Genomic DNA, 19271 nt, shown 5'->3' with positions numbered 1-19271 from the left:
ATATATTTTTTGACCATGATGTCATATAAATGCAAAAACAAGAGAGACTAACAGAATATCAATAACTGGCTATGCACTAGTCAATGTATGCTTTTTGCATTTTGTTTTTGCATAGTAAAATAAAACCTGTAGCTGTAGTTTGCCTTTTTTGCCAAATAATTTTGTCAGTTAAATACCTTAACCAAGTTTAGTGTTTTGTTCTTAAAATATTTTTCTTATATTTTGATGGTTTAATTGAACTTGTAGGGTCATTAAAACAAATATCCCCTGTCTGGACATCACTTTTAGCCACTAATATATCTTGTTTTAAGAATATTTACATATTTGTAATGGAAAACATAACAAAAATACAACTAAGAAAATCATTTTTACAGTGTAACACAGATGATCTCAAAATTATGAATAAAAGCCACACCATTTTAATTACTTTGCTCTTTAACACTGTTGACTGATCACTTTTGATTATTTTTATAAGCATTGTCTTTTCATCAGAGAGTGGCGTGAAGATACCGGTGGTCTGTGTGGTCTTGAATGGTGGTCCAGGAACTTTAAACGTGAGATTTTAAAGTCATCAGTTTCGTAGATCATCATACAGTAGCTGAATGTTCTTTCATTAATCCAAATTCACATTTATTCACAGACGATCTACAATTCAATGCTGAACAACACGCCGTGTGTCGTGCTTGAGGGATCTGGACGCGTGGCTGATGTCATTGCTCAGGTGGCGGCCCTGCCGGTGTCAAAGGTCACTCTGCTCCTTATCAGCAAGCTCTTGAAGAGGTTTTTTGGACAAGAGTACAAAAGCTTTACTGAGGTGCAGGTCATTGAGTGGACCAAGAAGGTAATGGACAAAAACATACAAACATATTATGACAGTTTCACACAAACTCAAAATTACACAGTAGGAATCGAGAAATGGTTCTTATTTAGAACTTGTCCTGTGACAAAGTTCGGTGTAAAAGATTTTTTTATGTTTTTGAAAGAAGTCTCTTCTGTTCACCAAGGCTGCATTTATTTGATTAAAAATACAGTAAAAACTGTAATATTGTAAAATATTTTTATAATTTAAAATAACTGTTTTCTATGTGAAATGATTTAAAATTTTATCTATTCCTGTGATCAAAGCTGAATTTTCATATATTTTGTAATATATTTTGTGGAAACTGTGATACTTATTTTTCAGGATTCTTTGATTATGAATAGAAAGTTACAAAGAACAGCATTACCTGAAATAGAATCTTTTGAAATGTTCTAAATGTCTTTACAGTCACTTTTGATCAATTTAATGTATCCTTGCTGAGTAAAAATATGAATTTCTTAAATATTTTCTGATCGCTACACAAACACGTAACACACACTCATTAACTAACATGTAACAAACCCTCATTGCGACTTCTTCACTAACATATAACACACACTCATTGTGATGTCTTCACTAACACATAACACACACTCATTGCAACCACTTCACTAACGCGTAACATGCACTCATTGCGACCGCTTCACAAACACGTAACACACACTCATTTTGAATGTTTCACTAATGCGTAACGCACACTCATTGCAACCGCTTCACTAACACGTAACACACTCATTGCGACTGCTTTACAAACACATAACACACACTCATTGTGAACACTTCACTAACACATAACACACACTCATTGTGACCACTTCACTAACACATAACACACTCACTGCAACCGCTTCACTAACATGCAACACACACTCATTGCGTAACACGTAACACACACTCATTGCGACTGCTTCACTAACACGTAACACACTCTCACTGCAACCGCTTCACTAACACGTAACACACACTCATTGCGTATAGGGCTGCAACTAATGACTATTTTAATAGTCGATTGTTCACCGACTATTGAAACGATTAGTCGACTAATCGAATAATTATTAAATTTTTCTAAAATTTAGCATGAGATTTCTTTAATTCTGTGGAAAATGATAGTAAACACAAGAAAGAAGGGGGTACTTCAATGAAAAATGCATATTTTATTGAACTTTGGTACTGATAGGCCGATTCATACTAAAAGTAAATAAAAATGCCCTGTCTAAAACCAATTAGGCACAGTGCTCGGTCAGTATAGACATAAATACATAAATAAAGAAACTCTATAATTTTTATAAAGGACAGGCACATTTGTTTTATAAGAAAAAATAAATTAAAATCAAGTAAACATTTTCTTCCTGTAAACCAGGGGCAGGCACATTAGCAGCAATAAAACTACGCCGAAAATACGCTTATAAAATGTACATCCAAAACAAAATGTATTGGCTTCCATGTTATTTAAATCTTACCGAGGCAAGTCAAACTCCGTTTCATTCAACTATCCGACGTGCTTTCTCTTTAAATGTTCGTGCATCACGAGGTGCTGCCGTGATATGCAAGGACTGCTTTGCAAACCATGCAGGTAATCTTTTTATTCGCCGTATCCAGGCTAAAATACTCCCAAACTTTCGAAGTTTTGGTACGCGCAGTTGCTGCGTTGGACGCCGCCATTTCTGTATGTTATCGCTCAGCAGAGAAGCTAAAGCACATGTGCGACTCTCGGCAGAGATTGTAATGAAGAGAGATGCCTCGGTCGGAAAAAACATGTCTGGCGACAACTTCGACAATTAAATTCATTGTCGACTATTGCTATTATCGATTTTTGTCGACAACGTCGACGAATCGTTGCAGCCCTAATTGCGTAACACGCAAGACACACTCATTACTCCCGCTTCACTAACACCTAACACACACTCATTGTGACTGCTTCACTAACATATAACACACTCATTGCGCCCGCTTCACTAGCACGTAATACACACTCATTGGGCCTGCTTCACTAACACGTAACACACACTCATCACGACCCGTTTAACAGATAAGTTAAAACAGCCTGAACTGCAACCGGTGACAAACAATAACAATACAGTGAAGTAATCAACTAACTACTAGATGTCAAATGTGTCAATCAAGATGCGACTTTGCGAAACATTCATTCATTCATTCATCTTCCTCCGCTTATCCGGGGCCGGGTCGCGGGGGCAGCAGTCTGAGCAGAGAAGCCCAGACTTCCCTCTCCCTGGACACTTCCTCCAGCTCTTCCGGGGGGACACCGAGGCGTTCCCAGGCCAGCCGGGAGACATAGTCTCTCCAACGTGTCCTAGGTCTTCCCCGGGGTCTCCTCCCAGTGGGACGTGCCCGGAACACCTCCCCGGGAAGGCGTCCAGGAGGCATCCGGAACAGATGCCCAAGCCATCTCAGCTGACCCCTCTCGATGTGGAGGAGCAGCGGCTCTACTCTGAGCTCCTCCCGAGTGACCGAGCTTCTCACCCTATCTCTAAGGGATCGGCCAGCCACCCTGCGGAGAAAGCTCATTTCGGCCGCCTGTATCCGGGATCTTGTCCTTTCGGTCATGACCCAAAGCTCATGACCATAGGTGAGAGTAGGAACGTAGATTGACCGGTAAATCGAGAGCTTTGCCTTACGGCTCAGCTCCTTCTTCACCACAACAGACCGGTACATCGACCGCATTACTGCAGAAGCTGCACCGATCCGTCTGTCAATCTCCCGTTCCATCCTTCCCTCACTCGTGAACAAAACCCCAAGATACTTAAACTCCTCCACTTGAGGAAGGATCTCTCCACCAACCTGAAGTGAGCAAGCCACCCTTTTCCGACTGAGGACCATGGCCTCGGATTTGGAGGTGCTGATTTTCATCCCAGCCGCTTCACACTCGGCTGCAAACCATCCCAGTGCATGCTGAAGGTCCTGGTGTGAAGGGGCCAACACGACAACATCATCCGCAAAAAGCAGTGACAAAATCGCGTGGTCCCCAAACCTGACACCCTCCTGCCCCTGGCTGCGCCTAGAAATTCTGTCCATAAAAACTATGAACAGAACCGGCGACAAAGGGCAGCCCTGCCGGAGTCCAACATGCACCGGGAAGAAGTCTGACTTACTACCGGCAATGCGAACCAAGCTCCTGCTTCGGTCATACAGGGACCGGACAGCCCTTAGCAAAGGACCCCGGACCCTATACTCCCGGAGTACCCTCCACAGGCCGCCGCGAGGGACACAGTCGAATGCCTTCTCCAAATCCACAAAGCACATGTGGACTGGTTGGGCAAACTCCCATGAACCCTCCAGCACCCTGTAGAGAGTATAGAGCTGGTCCAGTGTTCCACGGCCTGGCAAAAAACCGCACTGTTCCTCCTGAATCCGAGGTTCCACTATCGGCCGTATTCTCCTCTCCAGTACCCTGGCATAGACTTTCCCAGGGAGGCTGAGAAGTGTGATCCCCCTGTAGTTGGAACACATCCTCCGGTCCCCCTTCTTAAAAAGAGGGACCACCACCCCGGTCTGCCATCCCATAGGCACTGTCCCCGACCGCCACGCGATGCTGCATAGGCATGTCAGCCAAGACAGCCCCACAACATCCAGAGACTAGAGGTACTCAGGGCGGATCTCATCCACCCCCGGTGCCTTGCCACCGAGGAGTTTCTTGACTACCTCGGTGACCTCAGCTAGGGTGATGGACGAGTCCACCTCTGAGCCCTCAGCCTCTGCTTCCTCAATAGAAGACGTGACGGCGGGATTGAGGAGATCCTCGAAGTATTCCTTCCACCGTCCGACGACATCCCCAGTTGAGGTCAACAGCTGCCCACCTCCACTGTAAACAGCTTTGGTAGGGCATTGTTTCCCTCTCCTGAGGCGCCGGACAGTTTGCCAGAATCTCTTCGAGGCCAGCCGATAGTCCTTCTCCATGGCCTCACCGAACTCCTCCCAGGCCCGAGTTTTTGCCTCCACAACCACCCGGGCTGCAGTCCGCTTGGCCTGCCGGTACCTGTCAGCTGCCTCAGGAGTCCCACAAGCCAACCAGGCCCGATAGGACTCCTTCTTCAGTTTGACGGCATCCTTTACTTTCGGTGTCCACCACCGTGTTCGGGGATTGCCGCCTCGACAGGCACCGGAGACCTTACAGCCACAGCTCCGAGCAGCCGCTTCGACAATGGAGGTGGAGAACATGGTCCTCTCAGACTCAATATCTCCAGCCTCCCTCGGGATCCGGTCGTGGCTCTGCCGGAGGTGGGAGTTGAAGATCTCTATGACAGGAGACTCGGTCAAGTACCTAGCAAACCCTTACAGTACGCTTGGGTCTGCCGAGTCTGTCCAGCCTCCTCCCCCGCCATCGTATCCAACTCACCACCAGGTGGTGATCAGTTGACAGCTCCGCGCCTCTCTTCACCCGAGTGTCCAAGACATACGGCCGCAGGTCAGATGAAACGACCACAAAGTCGATCATCGACCTGCAACCTAGGGTGTCCTGGTGCCACGTGCACTGGTGGACACCCTTATGCTTGAACATGGTGTTCGTTATGGACAAACTGTAACTAGCACAGATGTCCAATAACTGAACACCGCTCGGGTTCAGGTCGGGGGGGCCGTTCCTCCCAATCACGCCCCTCCAGGTGTCAATGTCGCTGCCCACGTGAGCGTTGAAGTCCCCCAGTAGAACGACGGAGTCCCCAGTCGGAGCACTTTCCAGCACTCCTCCCAGAGACCCCAAGAAGGCCGGGTACTCTGCACTGCCGTTTGGCCCGTAGGCACACACGACAGTGAGAGACCTATCCCCGACCCGTAGGCGCAGGGAAACGACCCTCTCGTTCACCGGGGTAAACTCCAACACATGGCGGCTGAGCTGGGGGACTATAAGCAAACCCACACCAGCCCGTCGCCTCTCACCATGGGCAACTCCAGAGTGGTGAAGAGTCCATCCTCTCTCAAGGAGTGTGGTTCCAGAGCCCAAGCCATGCGTAGAGGTGATCCCGACTATCTCTAGTCGGAACCTCTCAACCTCGCGCACCATCTCAGGCTCCTTCCCCGCCAGCGAGGTGATGTTCCACGTCCCTAAGGCTAGTTTCCGTGTCCAGGGATCGGGTCGTCGAGGTCCCCGCCTTCGACTGCCACCCGATCCTCTCTGCACCGGCCCCTTACGTCTCTTCCTGCAGGTGGTGAGCCCACGGGAAGGCGGTCCCACGTCACTCCTTCGGGCTGAGCCCGGCCGGACCCCATGGGGAGAGGCCCGGCCACCAGGCGCTCGTATACGAGCCCCAACCCCGGGCCTGGCTCCAGGGTGGGGCCCCGGCTGCGCCATACCGTGCGACGTCACTGTCCTTGAATGTTTGTCCATCATAAGGGGGGTTTGAACCGCTCTTAGTCAGACTCGTCGCCTAGGACCTGTTTGCCTTGGGAGACCCTACCAGGGGCATATAGCCCCAGACAACATAGCTCCTAGGGCCATTCGGGTACTCAAACCCCTCCACCACGTTAAGGTGGCAGTTCAAGGAGGGGCTTTGCGAAACAGACTGTCTTTAATTAAATTGTTTTTACAATAGCCTAATATTAAAGCTAGAAAGCCTAAGCCGTGGTGCGGGCCCTGTACAGTATATACTGTATGTGTATATAGTACATGAACTATAAGTGATCTAGAAGATGTATTTATTTTTGAATTTCTTTAGATTCAGGGCATTATCCGGATGCCTCATCTGCTGACTGTGTTTCGTATTGACGAGGATAAAAACTGTGATGTTGACGTTGCTATTCTACAGGCTCTGCTGAAAGGTATGATCACTTTTTAGGCAGAACATGCTCACATCCCTTCATTTCTTAATCTGGAAACTGAAGACTTAAATTCACATTTCCAGGCAGAGGGTAACTGGATAATGCTGATGATGGTTGCATTACTAATGGTGGATACACTGTTGTGAGTGGATCTTTAGCTGTAATATTGACTGATCGAGAGCCAGTCAACATTATTCTTTACGTTTTATAAAATGACTTGAGTTTTGAAGTTGTCTAATGCTTTGGCCTGATGGTTTCTATAAATAATAAATCACGTTCCTGGAAAAAAAACCCACAAGGGGTTTATATTGTTCAGCTAAGACTGACTTGAGCACATTTATCCTCCCTTGAGACTCTTGAAGCTATTAGCGTTTGTTATATTGATGGATGACGTATCTCTTTAATGCTAAAACGTTTTTTAATATTGAATATGTGCGCTCACGTGCACAGTGCTCATTCAAAAGTATGTACTTTTTCTTCACAAAAATAGTAGATACTTTTAGGGCGTAGTATAAGTAGGCGAATTGGGACGAGAGATAAGTGACTTTTAAAGTCAGAGGTTATGAGATAATGAGACCGCTGAATACAAACAGTGATAATGAGATCAGACATGGGATCAGTTCTGGGAAATGTAGTTTGTGAGGGAATGACAATAGTCTGGGGTGAAGTGCCCTCTGGTAGCTATCAATGGCACTCCAGCTGAAAACATTTTTTAATATTTTTGTTTTGTTTTAGTTAACAATAACAGCACTGCACATTAGGCAACATTTCTCATTTAATCAAGGCAACATTTCGTAGTATTGTTTTATTTTATTTTATTTTCAGTTAACAAAACATTTTTTGATAGTTTTAATTGACAATAAACTATAAAACTAAAGATTTGTGACCGGGTCGGGGACACTATCAGGAGGAGAAATACATAAGACAAACTGGTAAGAATTGCCAAACCGCTACTGGATAAGTCACGTGTTGTTGCCCCTCAGCCTCCAGAAGTGATGAACATGCTGGCCGCCAGTCCTGGGAGAGACAGCTGGAGCTCGCGGTGGCCTGGAACCGGGTCGACATCGCACAGAGTGAGATCTTCACCGAGGAGAGCCAGTGGACGGTGGATAAAAATAATGCGAACATCTACGAGAATTACAGAGACATCACAAAAAATAAAACTAGTTGATCAACTGGAAACTTTTGCACATGCCACATTGAAATACTGTTAATTAAATTTTCTAAAATGCATCAAGTATGTTCACTGCACGGGTTGTGCCCCTATTATCCTATTTTAAAGGTTCTTCATTTAGTTTTGGAGTCTCCTACAGGTTTACATGCATCCAAGGTATTTTCTCATAATATACACTGCCGTTCAAAAAGTTTGGGGTCGGTAAGATTTTTAATGTTTTTAAAAGAAGTCTCTTCTGCTCACCAAGGCTGCATTTATTTGATTTAAAATACAAAATAAACCCAGTAATATTGTGAAATATTATTTCAATGTAAAACAGCTGTTTTCTATGTGAATAATGTCAGTCTTCGTCTACACCATTCTGTCTCGTCTTTACTACACTTCCCAGAATCCCTCGTGTCTTCACACCTGAACTCACTCCCTCAACAACCCACCTGTTCATCGTCCTCCTCATCCGTGTCACCTGTCTTCACCTTGTTATGTTTGATTTGTATCTGTATTTATTTTGCTTCTGTTCAGTCTACCCTGGTCGGTTCTTGTTAATGTTTCGGTGTTTTGTGTGTGAGTTTACCTTTTGCCCGTCAACCTGCCTGTTAGTAAATGTTGGAATTGAAGCCTTTTGACTCAGCCGCCTTCTTCAACCCGCACCCACACCGTGACAGAAGAACCGACCAAGAGGTGGACCACTTTGCAGCAGTCAAACTGCTTTGTCTTGAGCAGAAGGACAATTCCCTCGAGGAACATTTAGAGGAATTGCTCAGCCTTGTGCCAGCCACAATTTTCCCGGACAACTGCCTCTGCAGCTTCCTGCATGCCGGCCTCAACACCGCCACCATAGAGCAGCTGTCCGGAGAAGGCCCTTAATGGAGCTTCTCCAGATATGTAGAATGGGTACTGGTGTCCTGTGATTCGCCGCTCACAGTGGTCGGTGACGAGCCTGCCATCAGGTCTGTCTATGGGCGTCAAGGGCTGATGTCCAGCCTAGCAGATCCACCGTTAAAGGCCGCACGAACCGCAAAGGAGCCCGCCCAGCCGGGGTCTCGTCCCGCTGGTCCCGTCCAGGCCCTGATCAGCCTTCAGGGCGCCCACCCTGGCGCCAGTCTGTTGTGATTGGTCTATTCTGCTCTGACTGGTCAGATGGCACAGTCTGTTTTGATTGCTCTACTCTACTCTGATTGGTCAGATGGCCCAATCTGGTGTAATTGGTCTACTCTGCTCTGATTGGTCTTCACAAAAATAGTAGATACTTTTAGGGCGTAGTATAAGTATGCGAATTGGGACGAGAGATAAGTGACTTTAAAGTCAGAGGTTATGAGATAATGCGTCCGCTGAATACAAACAGTGATAATGAGATCAGGCATGGGATCAGTTCTGGGAAATGTAGTTTGTGAGGGAATGACAATAGTCTGGGGTGAAGTGCCCTCTGGTGGCTATCAATGGCACTCCAGCTGAAAACATTTTTTAATATTTTTGTTTTGTTTTAGTTAACAATAACAGCACTGCACATTAGGCAACATTTCTCATTTAATCACACCCAGTTTGGTGTGATTGGTCTATTCTGCTCTGATTGGTCAGATGGCCCAGTCTGTATTGCTTGGTCTACTCGGCTGTGATTAGTCAGATGGCCCAATCTGATGTGATTGGTCTACTCTGCTCTGATTGGTTTAGAAGGCCCAGTCTGTTGTGATTGGTCTACCTGCTCTGATTGGTCAGATGGCCCAGTCTGTTGTGATTGGTCTATTCTGCTCTGATTGGTCAGATGGCCCAGTCTGTTGTGATTAGTCTACTCTGTTGTGATTGGTCAGATGGCCTAGTCTGGTGTGATTGGTCTAATCTGCTCTGATTGGTCAGATGGCAGAGTCTGTTGTGATTGGTCTACTCTGCTCTGATTGGTCAGATGGCCCAGTCTGTTGTGCTTGGTCTTCTCTGCTCTGATTGTTCAGATGACCCAGTCTGTTGTGCTTGGTCTACTCTGCTCTGATTGGTCAGATGGCACAGTCTGTTGTGATTGGTCTACTCTGCTCTGATTGGTCAGATGGCACAGTCTGTTTTGATTGGTCTACTCTGCTCTGATTGGTCAGATGGCACAGTCTGTTGTGATTGGTCCACTCTGCTCTGATTGGTCAGAATTGTAGGTTCAGCAGGAAGTGAGACTGTAATTACTGACGACTCATTTCAGGCAGTTCAGAACCGATTCTTTCTTTCAGGAGACAAAAACTCCATTTACCTGCACTTTGATCTTTGAAACTTTGCAGACCTTTTACATTCAAAGAGCTATATTATACACTACATATCCAAAAAAGCATAATAGGGGCACTTCAACGTCTTTTCACCTGTCATTTGGTCAGGGCTTCACAAACTTTTGCATGCAACTCAGTATTTAAAGAAAAACTGTGTTCATATAGTGCTTGTAGGAGTCTCATTGAATGTTTATTATGTTATTAAATGTTTATTATATTATGATTTGTTGATATCTTTTCCGTCTCAGTCCTGTGATCTGCATCCGGCCATGTTTTCTGCACTGGTGGGCGACAAACCTGAGTTTGTGCGGCTGTTGCTGGAGAATGGAGTGTGTGTGCGTACTTTTCTGGAAGAAGAGGAGACTCTTTGTAAGCTCTACGCACAGCTACCCGCCTGCTTTTTCCTGCGCAAGCTTGAAAAACGGGCCCAAGATGGCAAAAACCGCAGGGGTCAAACACCGACCCCTGGAAGCGAAAATAATTATTTGAGTCACGTGTCTGAAGAAGTGCGCCACCTGCTGGGAAGTTTTACTCAACCGTTATACGTCTCTTCACGCTACAAGACAACCAAAGATGATGTCCGTTTAACGGCAAGTTTGAGATTTGAGGCCTGAACCGGAGAGAGTTGTCATGAAACAGCTTCACAAACAGTCTTTTCAACCTCATAGTATCATTATTTCTGTGATGCAATAGTTAAAATGATCATAGAAGTACTTGATTAAAGTTTAAAGTTAAAATATGAACACTGATGTCTACGATAACGATCAAAATCAGCTTTTGATAGAAACTTGGTTCTTAAAATAACGCATTTATCGATTACATTGTTCCGCCACTAAGTGGCGACAAGTGACTGTTAAAAACTGTATTTGTTATTGAATCATTTATTCAAGACAATGTAGTATTGTCTTGAATAAATCAAGCGACCTTGGGTTCTTGAAAGGCGCTATAGAAAATAAACAAATTATTATTATTATTATTGTGTGATGCTTCTGAATTAAAAGTCAGAAAGATGTGATGATTTGTTTTTGTAAATATGACTCATCTTATACATCATGTACAGTCTGTATATGTGCATGATTTAACTTATCCCGATGGTTTAGCGTTAAAAAAAATGCAATATATCGCAATATCGAATTGCAATACTTTCTAGAATCACAATTCTTAAAAAAATCGCCCAATTATCGTGATAGTATCAGTCGAGTGATAGGTGTATCGTCCCAGCCCTAGTTTTTGATATGCTTCGTGAGAATCATCTGTTAATAAAATCATCAAACTATAAAGCTTTAATTCTAGTTTGACTGTTTTATTCATTGAAGCCCTGCATCTCTCAGGTGCCGTCCAAAGGGCCGATGGATCTGCCATGTTCTGGTGAAGACCCGACCGCACTCACGGTATGGGACCCGGGACGGGATCTCTTCCTCTGGGCTGTTGTGCAGAATAACAGAGCCCTGGCAGAGATCGGCTGGGAGCAGGTACAGCAGAGACAAACTCTTGGCTTGAGCTTTATATTTATAATATATATATATATATATATATATATATATATACAGTTTATTATAGCTTTATATTCACATTTTGTGTGTAAAATTATAGCTTTAATTTGGTGATATAAGCTGATATTTTGCCGAAACAGTAGTAAAATAGTAAAATTAGTACTCTACTCTTTGGAAAACTTATTATTATTTACTAAAATATACTACTATTATAGTATTTATTGATTTTAAAAGAGCTTTTATTTTCATATTTTAGTTTTCTTAATTTTGTTATGTGCTTTTTTCATTTTTATTCATTTTAGTTTTTTATATTTCTAATCTTTGATTTTATTTTAGTTTTAATCATTTTAATTCTTATACTTATTTCATTTTGTTTTTAATTAAGTACATTTCTATGGATTTCATCTAATAATTGTAGTTCATATTATTATTTTTCCAACTGATAGATGTGTCATATGAAGTATTTTCCATTAATTAAACTGGATAAAAAATAATCCACTGATTCATTTGAGAACCAGTTTGGAATTTGAAGTGAAATATTTTGTTATTGTTTATACAGATTATATTTTAGTTTTTTTTTTAAGTGTCCAATAACCAAAACGCAATCAATTTTGAATTGTTTTATTTGTGTTTTTTGACACAATAATACATAATCTTTAGACTATGAAAGAACAATTACCATTGTATTGTTATTCCTCTTTGACCATTAATTTTATTGAATCATTTGTTTGGATGGTTCATGTGATTAAACTGGTTCAAACACAACAACAACAACAAAAATTTGAATTAATTTGAAACACTGATTAATTTGAATCCCTGTGTGTAATTGAACGTCTTGTATTTATAGTATTTTGTTATTTTTTTTAAATATATTATATCAATGAGAGTGTTTTCTATTTTTATTGGTTGTAGTTTGCATAAATGTATTCATTCAAATATTGTTTTGTGACAGGTAAATACTGATCTGATTGCATGAATAAATCAGATAATCTGATTCTGTATTTAAATAGCATGAGTGTAGTTGCAGTGAAGACTCACAAATGTGTGAATGTGTGTGTTGTTTTTGTAGTGCAAAGACTGTATCGCAGCCGCTCTGGCCGCCAGTAAGATCTTGAGGAAACTGGCGCAGGAGAGCGGCGAGGATGAAAGTGAAGAGGCAGAAGAAATGAGAGAACTGGCCAACCACTATGAGAAACAAGCCATCGGTATGATTTCATTCATTGTCCTTAATAGAGGAAATTTGTACCAGGAGTAACATGTGTATACCACCCAGAATACAGACTTTTTTTTTTTTTTTAAATGTCGTGTAACAAACAACACTTCAAATCTTTTGACCTGAGCCGTGATGTTTAACCCTGTGTGTGTGTGTGTGTGTGACCTCAGGTGTGTTCAGTGAGTGTCACAGCTGGGACGCCCAGCGAGCGCAGAGACTCCTGATCCGCGTCTCTCCGTCGTGGGGCAGAAGCACATGTCTGTGGCTCGCTCTCGAGGCCGATAATAAAAACTTTGTCGCTCACTCAGGAGTGCAGGTGAACAAACCCAGCAGTATATTCAGAAATATCTATGGCCTATCTGTCTTAGTTTATTATACTCGGAAAGGAGAAAGTACTTCAACATTGAAAATATTTCACTTTGAATAATATAAAACATATTGATTTTAATTTAATTTAATTTAATCTATTTTTTTATTTTTAAGTGTTCAATAACCAATATGCAGATTTATTTTTTTTGTTTTATTTCTGTTTTTGACACAATAAATGATTTTTAAAACCTTTAAAGAACAGTTATTTATTTTAAATATTACATAAAGAAATTATTATTATTATCTTGCATAGATTAACTATAATTTGTACAACAATAATAATAACCATTGTAATCTTATTATTTTTTCTTTTTCTAAAGAAATTATTTAATATTATGCACATTTTTGTTTAAGCAGATATGTATTTGAATGTGGTCCTAATGGTTGCAAATGATTGTTATTAAATATTACATAAAAATAATATAATATATTGCACAGATAACAAAAGGATAATTTGTGCAACAACTATAATAACAACTCATTGTTATTAATATTATACAAATTTTTGTTTTTATTATTTATGCAATTATGTTTATATATATTGTTTTGTGGTCTTAATAGTTGCAAATTATTAGTATTAGTGTTTTTTTTTATATTTTTATATTATATTTTATATTCTTATATTATATTTATATAACTGTCACAGAGTCACCCACACCTTCACAGCCCCAAGCATCACCCAATCATCAGGACCCGCCCACTCATTCACAATCACCAGATTACTGACTCGCTGCACCATCACTCCCTCATCAATACAACTATATATTCACAGTTCACCACTCGTTGTCTGGTCTCGTCGCAGTTACCACTGCTTACCATCAGACTCTTTACCCGTCTACTTACCTGTGATTCCCCTTGTCAAGCCTCCAGTCTTCCATCCGTCGTCCTGATCCAGATCTCCTGTCGTCTTGTTCACTCGTCACCTGCACAGAGAATCCACTCAGTCTTCACCAGCTAAGTCACCATCATCAGTCAACAAGTCACCATCATCTCACCATCGTCTGGTTCCTGCTGTTTCACACCACTCTGCTGAATAAACACTGTTTTCACTATAACACTTGTCTGTCTCCTTCTGTGTTGTGACAGAAGACCAGACTACAATGCAGAGTCCTGCGTACAATGCAAACCAGCGAGGAGCATCCACCAGATCCGTATGGTCTGGTCTACCCTTTGTGCATCCCGGAGTAGAAGGCCATGGAGGACGTTCAGGAGGCTCGCAAACAATGTTTAATCCGACCATTGACGTCCCCTGCTGCTTCCAACAACTTCTTCGTGGCCAAGAAGGACGGAGGCTTGCGGCTGTGCATCGACTACCGGGCACTCAACTCTCAGACCGTCAAATTCAGCTATCCTCTTCCTCTGGTCCCTGCCACCCTAGAACAGCTTTGTGGAGATTGTATCTTCTCCAAGCTGGACCTGCAGAGCGCCTACAACCTCATTCAAATACGTGAGAGGGATGAATGGAAGACGGCGTTCATCACCCCGACAGGCCACTACGAGTACCAGGTGATGCCGTATGGCCTGTCCAACTCCCCCTCTGTATTCCAGGGGTATATGAATGAGGTGTTCCGGGAGTACCTCCAACGCTTCGCCATCTTCTACATCCTGATCTACTCCCGGAACCTGGCCGAACATCGCCAACATATAGCGCAGGTCCTCCAAAAGCTGAGAGAACACCACCTCTATCTCAAGTTGGAGAAGTGTGAGTTCCACTCACCATCTGTCCCGTACCTCGGATATATCATCAACCAACGAGGTATCCAAATGGACCAGAGGAAGGTGGACACCATTCACAACTGGTCCCAACCTTTCACTATCAAGGAACTCAAACGCTAAGCTTCCCCAACTTTTATCGAAGATTCATCCAGAATTACAGTCTCCTCAACTCACCTTATTCCTCATGAACCGGCCCAAGTCTCAGTCCTGGAACCCCTTGGCCATAGAAGCCTTCCAACGGCTGAAGAATGCCTTCATCATCACTCCGATCCTGGTACACCCCAATCCAGAACTCCCATTCGTGGTCGAAGTTGACGCCTCTACTACCGGGGTTGGAGCGGTACTATCCCAGCGGCAGGGTGAGCCTCCTCGACTTCATCCATGCACCTTTTACTAAAATAAGCTGTCCCCGGCGGAGCAGAATTACGACATTGGAAATCATGAGCTGCTGGCGATCAAGCTCACCTTGGAGGAATGGAGACACTGGCTGAAGGGATCTCACCACCATTTCGAAGTCATCACAGATCACCGGAACCTAGAATATCTCAGAGAAGCCAAGCGACTCAACCCAAGACTAGCCCTTGGGCTCTGTTCTTCACATGGTTCAACTTCACCATGACCTACTGACCCGGTACCAAGAATTGCAAGGCGGATGCCTTCTCCCGTCTGTATCATCCTGAACCTGAATCCAGTCCTCCAGAACCCGTCTCCCTCCAGCCATGGTAGTCAGTCCGATCCAATGGTCCCTTGATGATCAACTCCTCCAGGCCAACCGCAACGAACTTGCTCCGCCGGGAGGTCTTGAGGGACGGCTGTATGTACCTGCCGTCTATCCCTCATGGACTCAGCACACACCTCTCTGGGCTCTGGACACCCAGGCAGCCAGCGAACCCTCTCGCTCCTACAAGATTGCTACTGGTGGCCCAACATGGCCTAGGATATCTCCCGGTACATCAAGGGATGCTCAGTCTACCATTACCAACACACATAGGAAGCTACCCGAAGGAAAGTTGGTACCCCTGCCGATACCCAGACGCCCCTGGTCTCATCTGGGCATTGATTTCATGACTGACCTCCCTCCGTCTAACCATCACACCTGTTTATTCGTCGTCATAGACCAGTTCTCCAAAGCCTGCAAACTCATCTCCATAAAGGGCCTGCCCACCGCGTTTGAAGCCGCATAACTCCTCTTCCAACAAGTTTTTCATCATTATGGCCTTCCAGAAGACATTGGACAGAGATCCCCAGTTTATCTCCCGGGTGTGCCTTCAAACTCCTCGGCGTCTCAGTAAGTCTATCCTCAGGGTACCACCCGCAGACAAACGGCCAGACTTGAGCACAAGATCCAGGAGATCGGGAGATATCTGCGGTCATACTGCCACCAGAACCAGGACAGCAGGAGCCGCTACCTCTCCTGAGCAGAGTATGCCCAGAACTCCCTGCGTCAAATCACTTCTGGGCTTACTCCATTCCAATGCATCCTTGGTTACCAACCTGCTCTCTTCCCCTGGTCCGGACAACCTTTAGAGGTGCCAGCTGTCAACTACTGGTTCGAGGAGAGCGAGAGGGTATGGGCTCACGTGCATCTCCAGCGGGCAGTGCGAAGACACCAACGCCAGGCGGATGTCCGTAGAGCTGAAGCCACTCAATACCAGCCAGGACAAAAGATTTGGCTCTCCCCCCGCGACATCGGTCTTCGCCTGCCCTGCTGTAAGCGGAGTCCCCACTATATAGGTCCCTTCGCCGTGCAGAGGCAGATCAACGAGATCACCTACAGGCTCAACCTTCCACCTCGCTACCGTATCTCACCTTCATTTCATGTCTCCCTCCTAAAACCCTTCACTGTACTTCTATCCTCTTCTCCAACAGAACCCACCATGGACGAAGTTCCACCTCCTCCAGATGTCGATGACCTAGTGTACCGAGTCCATTCGATTCTCGACTCATGGCGACGGGGCACCCGCCTTAGAGTACCTGATTGACTGGGAGGGGTACGGTCCAGAGGAACGTTCATGGGTCTCTCGAGATGATGTCTTACCGTTGCTACTCACCCAGTTGCACGAGGATCACCCAAACCGGCCAGCCCCCAGAGGTCGAGGCCGACCCCGTCGCAGAGTCAGTCGGCCGTCAGGAGCCGCCGTGGAGGACTCTGTCACAGAGTCATCCACACCGTCACAGCCCCAACCACCAGGTCCCGCCCACTTGTTCACAATCACCAGATTACTGACTCGCTGCACCATCCCTCCCTCATCAACACAGCTAAATATTCACAGTTCACCATACACTCATTGTCTGGTCTCGTCGCAGTTACAAGTGCTTACCATCAGACTCCTTACCCGTCTACTTACCTGTGATTCCCCTCGTCAAGCTTCCAGTCTTCTGCCCGTCTTCCATCCATCATCCTGATCCAGATCTCCTGTCGTCTTGTTCACTCGTCACCTGCACAGAGAATTCACTCAGTCTTCACCAGCTATGTCCACATTATCAGTCAACAAGTCACCATCATCTCACCATCGTCTGGTTCCTGCTGTTTCACACCACTCTGCTCAATAAACACTGTTTTCACTATAACACCTGTCTGTCTCCTTCTGTATTGTGACAACAACAATAAAGTTGTTTTATGATTGCAAATATATGTCATGTTTATTAGTCAAGCTTAAAATGTTTTTAGCATGAGAGTGAATGGGTGGGTAAGTAATTCATGTGCTTTCAAGAGTTACTTTTCTTTTTGGTGTTATTCCTTCAAACCAACTAGCAGTTTATCTATATGGCTCATCATCGCGTGTCTCTGTCAGGCCCTGCTCACTCAGATCTGGTGTGGAGAGCTGTCAGTGGAGAATCCACACTGGAAGATTCTTCTGTGCATGATTTTCTTTCCTCTGATATACACCGGCTTCCTGATCTTCAGGTAAAAACTTTCGGTCCCACTTTATATTAAGTGGCGTGTTGTATTGTTTACATGTTGTATTGTAAAACACTTTTGCTGCTATTGAGGTGTGATGCAGGTAACGTTAGGGACAGGTGTGTGTGATACTCGGTAGGTTTAAGGGTCGGTTAAGGTGTAAGGGTGTCACGGTGTGGGTTTTGTCTTGTCTGTCACGTGAATCCCTGTTTGTCTTGTGATCCTGCCATGTGTCTTGTTTATTAGTCTCCCCAGGTGTCTCGGATTAACCACGCCCCTTTGTTATCTTTTTTAGCTTGTCTGCTTGTGTATTTATACCTCTGTGTTTCAGTTGTGGTTTGTCGGTCGTTGTAGTTGTTTGTAGTTGCCTCCATGTTCCTGTCTTGAGTTCCGTGTTCCTTTGTTTTGCCCTGGATGACCTGTTTGTTTCATTAAAAATTGTGCTTGCATTTGGATTCTCTCTCCGCTTCATTCCTGCCTCAATGTAACAAAGGGAAGGCTATTACATAAATTACATTAATTACAGCTGTAATTACATGCAGGTATTTTTTAAAATATAAGTAATATAAATAAATATAAAGTGGGACCAAACTTTCTAATTGAACGTTGAAAACTAACTTTTTGTGTTGTCAGGTCTGAAATCATGTCTATGAGTCATTACATGCACACACCATCAGATGGCAGCATTGCAGTCTCAATAATTACTCTGCAAAAAGCACTTTTACCACAAACACTGGCTTTTAATGATTCTTAATAAATGTTTTAACCGTTATTGTTGAAATGAACTCTTGCAGACGTGATGAAGACATCCAGAGAGAGAAGGAGAGAGCAAAGCAGCAGCAGCTGGCGGCGGATACAGTATTTGCTGGAAACTCAGATGCCAAGATCAAACGCCATTTACGGTTAGTTGAGTACAAATATCTACAGGCCACATTCACACCGCAAAGATGTAGGAGTGACAAGTGAATGCTCTAAATTACTGCATCAAACTAATGTTAGCATTATACAACTTATTATTAAGAAAAAAATCGTATTTGTGTTTTTTTTCAACAGTAATGCATAATCTTTAGACTATTAAAGAACAATTATTCATTATGAATATTACATAAAGATATTATTTTTATTATTACATCTATGTAATATTTATACTGAGTTTATTATTTATAATAATAATAATAATAATAATAATTATTATTATTATTATTATTATTTATAATTTTTGACACTATAATAAATACAACTTTGACTATTAAAGAACAATTATACATTATGAATGTTACTTAAATGTATTATTATTATTGAATATATATTATACTATTATTATAATTATAAATAATTGGACCTAAAGTATTGCATCAAGCTAATGTTAGCATCACACAACTTATTTTTTATGTTTAAGTATTTAATATCTTAAGTTAGTCTTAGTTGTATTTTTGTTTGACAAAATACATGATATTTAAACTATTAAAGAACAATTTTATACACATATATATATATATATATACACACACAGGTGAAACTCGAAAAATTAGA

The 19271-nt window shown here is 43.3% G+C and overlaps 1 protein-coding gene across 3 annotated transcripts in view; it reads left to right on the top strand.

Moving 5' to 3' along the window:
• trpm2 (transient receptor potential cation channel, subfamily M, member 2) overlaps window positions 1-19271 on the top strand; it is an 82078-nt gene that overhangs the window by 39901 nt on the left and 22906 nt on the right. For all 3 annotated transcript variants that reach the window (XM_077215810.1, XM_077215811.1, XM_077215809.1), the window contains 10 exons: window positions 493-554; window positions 641-841; window positions 6529-6631; window positions 7615-7736; window positions 10294-10635; window positions 11377-11517; window positions 12608-12743; window positions 12922-13067; window positions 17632-17744; window positions 18533-18640. In XM_077215810.1, the coding sequence (XP_077071925.1) occupies window positions 493-554; window positions 641-841; window positions 6529-6631; window positions 7615-7736; window positions 10294-10635; window positions 11377-11517; window positions 12608-12743; window positions 12922-13067; window positions 17632-17744; window positions 18533-18640 (1474 nt within the window). The remainder of the gene's footprint in view (window positions 1-492; window positions 555-640; window positions 842-6528; window positions 6632-7614; window positions 7737-10293; window positions 10636-11376; window positions 11518-12607; window positions 12744-12921; window positions 13068-17631; window positions 17745-18532; window positions 18641-19271) is intronic.

Source organism: Siphateles boraxobius, unplaced genomic scaffold (genome assembly GCF_051911475.1).
Source record: "Siphateles boraxobius isolate OS27281-9 unplaced genomic scaffold, OSU_SipBor_1 7, whole genome shotgun sequence".
Lineage (NCBI taxonomy): Eukaryota > Metazoa > Chordata > Actinopteri > Cypriniformes > Leuciscidae > Siphateles > Siphateles boraxobius.
The sequence above is the reverse complement of the archived record's forward strand: the minus strand, read 5'-3'. Positions and strand labels throughout refer to the sequence as shown.